This window comes from Saccostrea cucullata, unplaced genomic scaffold (genome assembly GCF_032062105.1).
Source record: "Saccostrea cucullata isolate Sc308-1 unplaced genomic scaffold, CSIRO_AGI_Scuc_v1 ctg5171, whole genome shotgun sequence".
Taxonomy (NCBI): Eukaryota; Metazoa; Mollusca; class Bivalvia; order Ostreida; family Ostreidae; genus Saccostrea; species Saccostrea cuccullata.
In genome coordinates this window covers 22,676-35,406 of record NW_026936375.1, presented here as the reverse complement: position 1 = coordinate 35,406, position 12,731 = coordinate 22,676, and the positions used below count along the sequence as shown (strand labels likewise).

Below are 12,731 nucleotides of genomic sequence, written 5' to 3'. Positions count from 1 at the left end.
CCAGAGAAAACATTTTTTTACTTAGCTGTGTTACAACGCGAAATGTAATAACAACGCGAAATGTAATAAACCTTGCTTATTACATTTTGCGGTTTTACATTTTGAGTCGAGATCAACGCAAAATGTAATAACACGATTTTTAGATTATTACATTTATCAGGCACGTAGCATCGTTTTTGAAAGCGGGGGGCCAACCAGTGAAAACATTTTTTACTTAGCTGTGTTACAACGCGAAATGTAATAAGCCCTGCTTATTACATTTTGCGTTATTACATTTTGAGGAGATCAACGCAAAATGTAACAACACGATTTTTAGATTATTACATTTTGCGCTGTTACATTTCGGTTGATCTCGACGCAAAATGTAATAACGTGCTTTTTCCTTGTTACATTTTGTGTTATTTTATTTTTGCACTGAAGACAACGCAAAATATAATAAAACAATATGTAATAAAACAAAATAAAATTATTTTTTTGATTGCGTTTAACAAAAAAGATCATAAAATTGATTCAAATATATACATGTAACGAACATGGGAAAATATTTAGAAGCTGTAAAAATATTTAGAACAAAAACAATGAGACCAACGTTAGGGCTTTAACGGACAGAAATACATCTAAATGTGTCGTTTTTCTGACTCTGATTTTAGTTATATATATTGAATACACTGTACTTAATTTTACATAATTAATTTAACTTTGATTGGCATATTTTTGATAGTCTTATTTAATTTCCAACAAATAACACATATTTAATTCCAAAGAATGACCATAGGTTCATTAAAAGGTTAACAAATTAGAAGTTTTTGTGTGTGTCAAGCGAGGAGGGACAGGGAAGGGGTGGAATGTTTACTTCGTATGTTTATTATTGTCTTGCTGTGGACATGCACATACAATCCATTTTATTATAGGATGGAAAGAAAGAGAGAGACATATTTTGTTTTTCGTTGTCTACAATGCTTGAGATTTGCATGGAACAGTATGGTACCATTATTGTCAATAAACCCCTTCATACTATATCTTTACATCTGCCAGTACAAATGAATTCTTTTTTTAAAGATTCATTACATTTGTCTAAAAAAGCCAAAGCACACTGGCCAACCCCCCCTCCCCCCCCCCCCCCCCACACACACACAACAACAACAACCCAATGGCTACCAACCGATGCACGTTTCTAATTTGCAACACCTATAATTTGTATACATTTCTTAAACTGATTTTAAATAAAGGTAGCTAATTAAATCAATATTATAAAATTTATTAATTGTAAGAAACTGCATATATCTTTTTTCCCCTGTTGTATTATTTTCTTTTCGTCGGCCACTACACTATTGAAAATGTTACTCAATCTGGTGATGAAAAAAACATTTTGTGTCCCTGTCACTAGATAAATTTTATAAAATGTTTTACACGATGAAAGGGAAGTAACTCTTATAACATCAATAAGTAGAAATACTTTTCACAATCGCGAAGAGTTATCTTTCTTATATAACAAATAAAATAATGAGACCAAGGACATCTTTTAATATTGTAGGTGTTCAAATATGATAAAATCCTTTTGTCAGTAATAAAAAATAAATTACTAAAGATAAATGTGTCTGCTGTTCGCGTTTACAAATCCATAAGATCTGTATATGCCTTTTTCTTTGTTCAGGAATTTGTCAAAATTATATAAATTGCTGAAATTATCAGATAGTATCGTTATAAATATGGGAGAAGACTATCATGCGTCCATAGCAACCAATTTTAAATTTCTGTATAGCTAGAAAAACTTCATATTCAAATTTTATCCCATTTTACTATGAATAGAGAGAATAGTATATAAATTTCTGCATCAGTTAAATGTAATCTGTTCATAAAACTAAACGAGGTCTTTGATAAGTAACAGAGCTTTTGATAAAAATTCAGTATTTCTCTAATTTCATTAAATAGTCATTCCTTGTCCAATGGAAAGCGTCAATTTATTTCCATCTGTTTCTTTACAGGGATAAGTCCAAATATAACAGCATTCCAAGAAATCTCTAGTCCCATCTCTGTCATGTATGTGTCCTGACTCTATGGTGACCATGGTAACCACAAACTCCCAAGTAACCCAGACTGTTGTGTACATAAAAACAAGAATATTTTTAATATTCACTCAAAGTACATTTTCAATAAATAAACAAAGATTGGTAGATCTCGGAGGATAAAGTTTTTTCATTGACCACTTTTAATGCATTAATATTAAACTATTATCATGCATCATTTTCATTCCTTATAATAATTTTTTAGAAAACTTCTACATGTATCTGTAGACATTTCCCGGCCGTGATTATAAATACTCGACATTACAAGATGAGGAAAAGAGGCATAAATGTTTATTTTTGATAGATTATATTTTCAGAACTAAATTAAGTAATATGCTGTGATAGTTTTTATTGAACATATAAATGTATGCGTGTGTGAAGAAGAAAGAGAGAGGAGGGGGATTTTAGCCCCCCCCCTCCTTTCTCAGATATCTGAATCAAATATAAATTCTGATTATTTTTCTGCGCCCGAATCGAAAGATCCGAGGCGTATATTGTTTTTGTCCTGTCTCTCTGTCTGTTTGTGTGCAAACTTTAACCTTCGCCATAAGTTTTGAACCATGAATGAAAGAGACTTCATATTTGGTATGTATACTCCACTAATTAAGCTCTTTTAAATGACACCATGGTCAATGACCTTGTGATCTTGACTAAGATCTATACGCTAAAAATAGCCTTTTTGTCGGCAAACTTTAACCTTCACCATAACTTTTGAACGAAGAAAGATAGAGACTTCATATTTGGCATGCACACTTCACCAATTAAGCCCTTTCACACGACACCAAGGTCAATGACCATGTAACCTTGACTGTGTTGCTATATGCTAAAAATAGCTTTTTCGAACCTTCGCCACAAGTTTTGAAACATGAGAAATAGAAACTTCATTTTTGGTATGCATACTTCAATAATCAAGTTCTTTCAAATGACACCAAGATCAATGACCTTGTGACCTTGACTGTGACCTATAAGCTAAAAATATGTTTTTAACTTTGTTGCCGCCGGGCGCATAGCGTTTCACAAACACATCTTGTTTCTAAATAATCCAGGCGGTGAAAGTAATCATTTTTTTTGTGAAAATTAACAAATCCATTTGGCAGTCATCATTGGATTTTATTTTCCTTTTTCAAATTCACACAGTTCATATGAAGACCACGGGCTTGTTCTGTCCATAAAACTTATTCGATACAGTGCAGGTGTGAAAATCTCGTTACACCGAAGGCAAAGAGTTACTTAGTATTTCAAAGAAGTTTAACATTTTCCCTATCATTTCCAGATCGGATTTCCACATTACTGAAGAAAACAAGTTAATAAACAAGATGTGTTTGTGAAACACTGATGCCCCCGTATGGCAACATAGCGAAGGTTAAGCTTTCTCAAATGCAGATCATATATTTTGGTACCAAAAGAAAGGCCTTTTCACAAGAAATACGAAATATAAAACACTAGCTACACCTGTTCCAGGGTTATGATAAAGGTTAACATTTTATAAGATCGGGACAAACTCGGGGTCAAGGTCAAAGGGTCAATGTTTGTTTGTTTATAAAGAAAGGCTTTATCTCAAAGATTATGTATGGGAAGTATGAAAGCGCTGGTCCTTACCGTTCAAAAGTCATGGCCAATGTTAAAGTTTGTAAAAAGTAGATCAAACTCTAGGTCAAGGTCAATGATTCTTGATATCCAATGAAAGATCTTGTCACAAGGATTACACATATGAAATATGAAAGCTCTAACCCCTACTCTTCAAAAGTTAAGGTCAAGATTAAGATTTGTAAAAAGTAGGTCAAAATCCAAGGTCAAGGTCAAAGGGTCAATGTTATTGATATCAAATGAAAGATCTTGTCACAAGGATTAAATTCCTGAAGTATGGATGTCCTAGTCCTTACCCTTCAAAAATTATGGTCAAGGTTGTATTTTTAAAGTATGTCAAACTCCAAGATCCAGTGAAAAGGACTTTTCACAAGAATTATACCTGTATATGTGAAGCATAAAAGCCCTAGTATTTATTGTTCAAAAGTTGTATCTAAAGTTTTTTCATAGGTATGGGAATCTCCAAGGTCAAAACGTCAAGGTTGGTGGTATCTAATGAAAGGTCTTGCCACAAAGAATGCAATGTACATATGTCAAGTATAAATGTCCTGGTATCTTTTACTCAAAAGATATGGCCAAAGTAAAAGTTCAAAATTTTTGTGTTAAAGTGGGTCAAACTCCAAGGTCAAAAGGTCAAAATTTGTGGTACTCTACAAAGGTCCTGTCACAAGGAATACACTTGTGAAATATGAATATCATGGCTCCACTAAATCAAAAGTTATAGGCAAGGTAAACTTCGTTTACGGGGGCATAAAAAACGAAAGTGTGTGCATGTAAACAATTGCGTCTAAATAAATTCCGAAATCCAGATTGAGTATGTAATCAATATTGTATAGATATAACCAGATAGAATATTAAATTAAACCAGGGATCTATATACTAGTATATTTAATTGTTGTTATGCCGCCTTAAACGAAGTTTCGGGGGTATATAGTTTTTTTCGTGTCCGTCCGTCTGTCTGTCTGTCTAGCTGTCTGTCTGATTGTCTGTTTGTCCGCAAAATCTTTAACCTTGCCCGTAACTTTTGATTTAGTGAACTTATGACTTTCATATTTCACATGTGTATTCCTTGCGACAAGACATTTCTATGGGCACCACCAAATTTGACCTTTTGACCTTGACCTTAAAGCTTGGAGTTTGACCCACTTCAACACAAAAATTTCAAACTATTACTTGGCTATATCTTTTGAACAGTAGATACCAGGACATTCATACATGTACTTAACATATGTATTCTTTGTTGAAAGACCTTTCATATGATACCAGCTACCTTGACCTTTTGAACTTGACCTTTGAGATACACCATTCATACCGCAGAATGAGAAAAATGTCCAAACAACCCAGGGTATCCGATCCATATATTTAATAGCCTATATTATAATAGCCGATATTTAATATAATAGCCGGGGATTCAATGAATTTGAATGCATAACAGATATATATTGGCTGAATACTCAGTAGTATGTAGAAATAATCTTCATGTTTTAGTTTCAATATGTCATAGGGGAATGTGTCCTTTTTTTTTACCTTGACCTGTACGTTTCTTAAATCAACAAAATTTATTTTTAAAAAATCTATCTGGTGAAAAATAATTTTTTAATCGCTTACTATTCTTTTTTGACCTTTACATGAAATAATGTTCATTAGGCAATAATTCATAAGATGTTATACACGAGGAAAACAATTTGAGAATAAAAACAAATACAGAACATTAAGATAAAATTTATTTTGATGACATTCAAATTTTTCTGTTCTCATTATGATGGTAATAAAAAGTTAATTTTCTTATCCATATGAAACAGTATCATTATGATTCAGTGTAAAAGGTTTTCTTCAGGAGTCTTAAATGATAAAATCGAACAATCATTCACACAACAATAAAATAGTTTATCAACGTTTGAACAAGCGGCGTAATCTGCTCAGAAATCCAGTTTTCTCCTTCTTCTCTTTCTTCTCCTAAAAATGAAAGGTGTACAAAGTCAAATGTATGTAAAAATCCTGCATTACATACAAAATCAAGTTTGATAAAATCAGAATTCTTAAAGGAAAAAAATTGAAAATGAAATTGAAATGAAAAGGAGTGGATGTTTACCTGTTTTTTCTGTGGTTTGCCGGCACAACATAAAAATCTTCTCCAATCTGTCGGCACGGGATCGGCCTCCTACAAGTCAAAATGTATTCACATTACTACAAATGTTGTTGTTGGGGGGGGGGGGGGGGGTCGTTTAACTATTAAAAAAAACAATAAATTATGTTACAAATGCGTTAATATGTCAAATAGGTACCATTTCATTGCTGATATCTGGTTCTGGGAAAGTCACAGTGCTATAAATAAAAATATTAAAAAAATCACATATTAAATTATACTTTTGTTTGGATTTCCTTTTACAATTATTAAAAACACCAAATATTATGTATATCGTTTCACCTGATATGTTTACTATTATACAAGCTGCTGTAGCAGCCAAATAGGAGACAATTACAAATTAAGGAAATGATTGACAATAATTTTAAAACTGTCTATTGTTTTTCAGTCTGTCATGGTTTGAAGACTACTATATAAAACAATAACGCTACAGATCTGCAGCTAGGCAGTTTCAAGACACGCATACATACCCAGGAATATCACTGTCCGGTGAAGCCCGGATCATAGGAACATGAACAATTTTCTCTGGAGCTTTGTCCACTGGCTTTCAATGAAAAAAGAATAGTGTAATCTCTATAAGCAAACTTTATTATCTTTAAATCCTTTGCATGAAATTAATCGGAATATCCGAGCAATGATCATGAGGGTAAAAATATAAAGAACAAGATGTGTTTGTAAAACACTGATGCCCCCGTATGGCAACATAGCAAAGATTAAGCTTTTCTTAAATGCAAATTTCATTAATTGGTACCAAAAGTAGGGTATTCTCCCTGGAAGACAATTATGAAATTTGAAAGTAAGCTAATGTTAATTTTTTTAATAAGTACAAAAATCTCCAAGGTTAAGGTCAAAAGGTCAATGTAATTAGTATCAAATGAAAGGTCTTGCCACATAAAGTACTTAAATAGAGCATGAAATCCCTAACCCTAACCATTGAGAAGTTATGGCCGACGTTCAATTTCTTAAAAAGTAGGTCAAACTCCAAGGTCAAGGTCAAAGGGTCAAAGTTATTGTTACAGTCCCTGAAACGTTCTACTTTCCCATTTTTCCGTTCGCTCACCGTTCGTTCACCGTTCGTTCAGCGTTCGTTCACCGTTCGTTCAGTGTGCGTTCACCGTTCGCTCTTCGTTCACAGTATTGCGTTCACCGTTCACCGTGCGCTCGCGTTCACCGTTCACAAAACGTTCACCGTTCGCTCTTCGTTCCGTTTACTTTGCGTTCACCGTTCACTTATATCGTTCAGTCTTCATTGTCATTCGGAACTCCAAAGTGAAAGGACTTATCTTTTTGATGGTAAGGATATACATGTTTTTTAATTAAATAACTTATTTATCGTGTTTAAAGAATAATTGCTTCATTGCAAAAATTATCTATGATATTTATATTTCTATTATTATAACTCAGCTGTTCCTTATTTCATGAATTTTCCCTGGAAAATAATTAATACATTAAGTACCTACATATATGTAGATTGATGCTAAAATATTAAATTCAAAAAAGGACAATGTACAAATGCTTCACGCACGGCATCAATTTGACGTAATTTTAAAGAGGACAAATTATTCATGGATGTATAATAATTAATCCAAGTCTTTTACAGGACAAGAATACATAAAAAAATATTCCTACAGTAACACGTATTTAAACTACATGTAGGTATGAGAATTATGAACAGTAATGCAAATATTCAGTTAATTAAATATGTTTAGAGCTAATTAAATTGATGGTGTGGTTTTAAAATTTTAGAAATGACCAACTGTCTAAAATAGTCTATTATTAGAGAAAAAAATTCCTTCCTTCTCCGTTCCTAAACATGTTTAAAAAAATCTTTTTTGCTATTCAGTATAATTAAGACCCCCCCCCCCCCTCCCCCCCGGTGCCTTTTCTCCCGAAATAAAATTCTTATTGAGTTCTTTCAGTATATTTTAATTAATATTTAATTTTTATTGTAACACAAGAAAATCAGTCTTAAAACCAACATCAAACAGTCATTAAACAATAGTATTTTAGTATAAACTTGTGCCGACAGTAGTATTTTAAATTGGCAGGGAATATGTTTCGCATTTAATTTTAAACTTAATCCTTCCAAGTATATATTCGAATTATTTTTTTTCTGCAGGAATGCAAAAATCAGATCTAGAATGATAGGGAAAAATATTAAAATTCCTTGGAATACTAAGTGACTCCTTGCCTTCGGCATGTTCGGTGAAACGCGATTTCAACACCTCCACTGACTGTGTCGAATTATTTTGATTGACAGCACAAGCACGCTACTACAAATATAGCACGGACTTCCTGTGAACTGTGTGAACTTGATGATGGAAAATAAAAGCCAATGATTACTGCCAAATGTTAATCTAAAAAAAAAGATTACCTTTATTACCTTTATTGCTTGGAATATTTAGGAAAAAATAATTAGAATTTTTATTGATACTACATATATCTGAGAATCGAGGGGGTTATCTCTCTCTCTCTCTCTCTCTCTCTCTCTCGTACATTTCTCTGTTCAATAAAAACTATGACAACACATTACTTATTTAGTTTTGAAAATTTAATCTAAACATGTATTACAAATAATTTGAATGCCTCTTTCCAACATCTTGACCGAGTATAATCACGGCCGGGAAATGTCTACAGATACATGAAGAAGTTAGCTAAAATAATCGTCATAAAAGAATAAAAAGGCACATAAATATAGAATATTTTGCAGTAGAATTTCAATAAAACGAGAATTTTTATGCAGTACGATAACAGTCAATGTCAAAGATAATTGTGAATTAAAAAAAAAATCCGTTATTTTACTCAGAATCGCTTTGACACGGAAATACATGCACGGTTGTTTCAACCGCGTACAATGTAATTAATTCATTCTATAAGTAGCAGTTTTATCTTCAGAAGTCCACATTATTTTTTTATTGAAAAGAATAAGCATAATTATTTACTATATAAGTAGATTAATTTATTTTTAAAGTACACGCGGTAACAAATACACGTTTGACGGCGATTAAAATCATGTTATTAAAATATCGATTTAAACATAGGTATGTGTCGATTTTTTTTTTTTTTTTTTAATATTTATTTATTTATTTATCTATTTATTTCTCTTTTGTTTATCTATTGTGTATTTATATTTATTTTTGACATTTGAATTATGGAATAAAAAAATGATTTCAATACAAGGAAAACACCGAAGGCATTCCGAATAAATCGTTCATCTTGCGTTCACCGTTCGTTCACCGTTCACTTTGCGCTCGCGTTCGCGCTCCGTTCGCGTTCTGCGTTCACTCACCGTTCACCGTTCACACATCGTTCACCAAGTTGCGTTCACCGTTCGCACATCGTTCACTCACCGTTCGCTCTGCGTTCGTTCACCGTTCAGGAGGGAAAGTAGAACGTTTCAGGGACTGTATCAAATGAAAGGTCTTGTCATAAGGGTAAAATATGTAAAGTATGAAAGCACTAGCCCTAACTCTTTAAAAGTTATGGTCAATGTTTGCTTTTTTAAAGTAGGTCAATCTCAAAGGTCAAGGTCAAAGGGTAAAAATTCTTGGTATCCAATGAAGGGTCTTTTCACAAGGATTACATATATGAAGTATGGAAGCCCTATCCCTTACTGTTCAAAAGTTATGGCCAAGGTTTAAGTTTTTTCAGAAGTAAGGAAATCTACAAGGTGAAGGTCAAAGGGTCAAGGTTGTTGGTATCCAGTGAAAGGTCTTCTAACAAACATTACATATGTGAAGTATTAATGTCCTGGTGTGTACTGTTCAAAAGATATGGCCAAAGTAAAATTTTAAAATTTTCACGTAAAAGTAGGTCAAACTCCAAGGTCAAGGTCCTTCTGGTAATCTAATAAAGGTCCTGTCACAAGGAATACACATAAGAAATATGAAAGTCATAGCTCCACTAAATCAAAAGTTATGGGTAAGGTTAAAGTTTTTGCAGACAAACATAGAGACAGACAAACAGACAGAGAGAGAGAGACAGACAGATGGACACGACAAAAACTATATACCCCGAAACTTCGTTTATGGGGGCATAAAAAATATGGTTGGGACAGTTAACTGACTTCAGCATATCTCTGATATTCGAGATATGGGTGATTCGATATAACACAATTCGAGATAATGGATTCTAACTGTATAATTTATAGATGCATACGTAAATTACATTTATTAGTATATATTTTAGATATTTACGTACATAAATGATAAGAGTAGAATAAATTATATTTTAGAAGAATACACGCCGGCCTTCCAAGAACTTTTATACCTTTGGAGTTATTTTCCTGTGGTCTTCAAGAGCCCTCTGCATCCCCATGCACGCTACTTCAGCACATTTTGCAGGTCTGGTCGAAAGGGTGAGGGAATAATGAACAATCTCAGAGCCAATGATGACCTTGACCTACAGAAAGTTCAAACAAAATATCATTATTAGGGAAAACAATAGTCAGAGATGGTACGACTAGTATACAAAATATAATATGAAATATATTATGTATTTGAAATAAAAATCTCTGTTCAACAGATACCTTCTTTTGTATTTTCAATTTCTGTGTGTTGTAATTTGTAAATCTGTACGGGGGAATAGCTGACTGTCCTTTTTCTTGGCTAAAAACAAAACAAAACAAAATAATATTTCAACATGCTTTGAAAATATATGATATTAACAATGTTTTCCATCTATACATATATGCTCTTGAAATGTTGGAATGGTATATTGTTGGCTTAGAATGGCAAAAGAGAGATCACTTGATTTAAAGAATGTAACATGTTCAATTACAAATCATTTACCTTGAGATAGCCTGTCTGGTCGCAAGAATAATCAAATCCCGTACGGTTTCCCGTGCAACTCTGCGGAATATCTGTTGATTAATAATTAATTACAATTAATTCAATTGTGCTCCTCCAAACTCAAAGATTTTAAAAAGTGAATTGTGCTTTTTCCTAATTAAAGAAATTATTAAAGCAATGGTCAAGGAATTGCATGCTTACAAATGTAAACCACTATTTGTTAAACTTTAAAGTTCACATATTTACAGAGAGGATTTAACTTTGGTATATAATTATATATTTTCACTTGCAAAGGATGTGTGCAGAAAAAACAGCTTCGTGAAAATTTTATCTTGCTGATAAACACCGAAAAACGAAAAAAAGTTGTCGCGAAAATTCATGTCATGTACATTGATCTCCATTTTACATAAACATTATTTTTTACCTTCTTTGCTGTTATTCTTTGCTCCTGGTACAAATCTCTTTGTGCTTTGATTCTTTCGTCTGAAGTTTGCAGTAGAACTGACTGTTCTTTGCCAAATATGATTTCTTTCGTTTGAGGAACGAATTAGACAGAAATCAATTTCTACTCGGTGTGATAATAAATTACTTTTTTGGAATTACAAGGTTTTCATTCGAATACCTGGTGTATATCACGTGGTTCGTTAGAACCGGTCTCGTTAGCAAGGCTATATAAGAGGTGAATAGTGTTTTAAATACCAGTTTAGGACGACACGTAGAGCACGATAAAGTTTAAATCTCAGATACAGAACGAAGTGGCGTAGGGCGTGGTTCATCGACATGTTTAGCCATTGTAGATGATATGAAATCACAGAAAATAGAGTTGGAGAGAGATTTGACAGTGTGGAAAACGAGGTCATCAAAGAAAAGCCATCCTACATCTTGTTTTTACAAGATAAGTATTCATTTGAGAATACAATTGATCAGTTTTTGAATAAGTAATAAATAATTGATAACAAGGTTTGTAATAGAGAGAATTTGAAAACAAATACATGATTGTATTAGATTATGAGATTCGTTAATTCTAGTCAGTATATGATAATAGAAGTTATTTCCAGAAATAGATAATTTGTTTTGTATAAAGATGGATTTGTTAAAGGAAGAAAACTGGTGTTTCTGAAAAGCAAAACAAATACGTTACGTTAATTTATTTTTCAATTAAAACAAGTGTAGAATTTATAAGATATTATATTTGCACTTATATCCAATTAAATATATTTGTTTATCATTTTAAAACGTACTAAATGCATCAGCATTATAACAAGGGAATTTCCTGAGTATAGAAAATATCGATAAATTAAAATTGTTTGAATTTTTCAATTTCAGTTTCTTGCCATTTTGTCAAATGTGCTACTGAAATGAAAAGTTTTAAATATATTGAAAAGAGTATATTCTTATGTTTCAGGTAGTTACATGTTGGGGTTGGTATCACGATAAGTATAATGAAGAAGGTGTTTTTAAGATCTCTAGAGAAGTACGGTAGATTTTTTCTTTGCGTTTTATGCCAATTAAAAGTTAAATTTCATGCGGACTCCATCACAATGGAAAAGAGAAGCATTTCATATTTGATTTTTGAGTATAAAAATTCGTTTTTCGATTGATTTTAGATCATTCAATCATGAATCCTTATAGTAGAGTATGGGGCATAGATAATTTTTGTTTGGTATCAAGTAAACCAAGTATATGTATTAATGACATATAAATTATATAGAAGAAAACGAGTTCTACTTGTCTTATGATTAATGCTGGACAGGTACGGCTTTGTGAAAGAGAATTAAAGGTTTAGAATATTTGCATTTAGATTTACATTGTAGTTAAACTAAGGTCTCCTTTGAATTATCTACTTAAAATTGAAATTTATCAATGGAGTATTAATTTTTTTTAAAAAAAAGAAGAAGATTAAGATGGTATAAAATATTTATAGGAATGATAATTTTGCAGTATTTGCAGAGTGTTGTTAATTGGCTTGATTGAGTTTTCTAGAAAAAGAGATCTAAGTATTTAGTTTCAATTCTAAAAAGTTTTCATAACAGAAACTGAATTTTGTCGGTTTTGATTTCTAGTAAAAAGGACATTTTGTCTATGAATTCTAATTCTAAAAATGATTCACTAAAATTGAATTAAATCTTTTCTGAATGTTAA

The 12,731-nt window shown here is 32.2% G+C and overlaps 1 protein-coding gene across 1 annotated transcript; it reads right to left on the bottom strand.

Annotated features, from left to right (window-relative positions):
- Positions 1-5,390: 5,390 nt before the first annotated feature.
- Positions 5,391-11,381, bottom strand: LOC134245405 (uncharacterized). Its single transcript, XM_062727697.1, has 9 exons — positions 11,342-11,381; positions 11,014-11,117; positions 10,590-10,660; positions 10,328-10,406; positions 10,069-10,200; positions 6,270-6,343; positions 5,939-5,978; positions 5,746-5,814; positions 5,391-5,609 (listed from the first exon to the last, which is right to left on the bottom strand). Exons 1-9 carry the CDS (start codon positions 11,379-11,381, stop codon positions 5,544-5,546), a joined length of 675 nt encoding a protein of 224 aa, XP_062583681.1. The 3' UTR covers positions 5,391-5,543.
- Between the last annotated feature and the right edge of the window lie 1,350 nt (positions 11,382-12,731).

Excerpts from the sequence above, each read along its gene's own strand:
- LOC134245405 (XM_062727697.1), bottom strand. The coding sequence starts at position 11,381 with ATGGCTAAACATGTCGATGAACCACGCCCTACGCCACTTC. Across the intron at positions 10,661-11,013 it reads AAAGAATAACAGCAAAGAAG|ATATTCCGCAGAGTTGCACG; the intron begins GTAAAAAATAAT and ends ATTAATCAACAG. Across the intron at positions 5,815-5,938 it reads CAGATATCAGCAATGAAATG|GAGGCCGATCCCGTGCCGAC; the intron begins GTACCTATTTGA and ends TTTGACTTGTAG.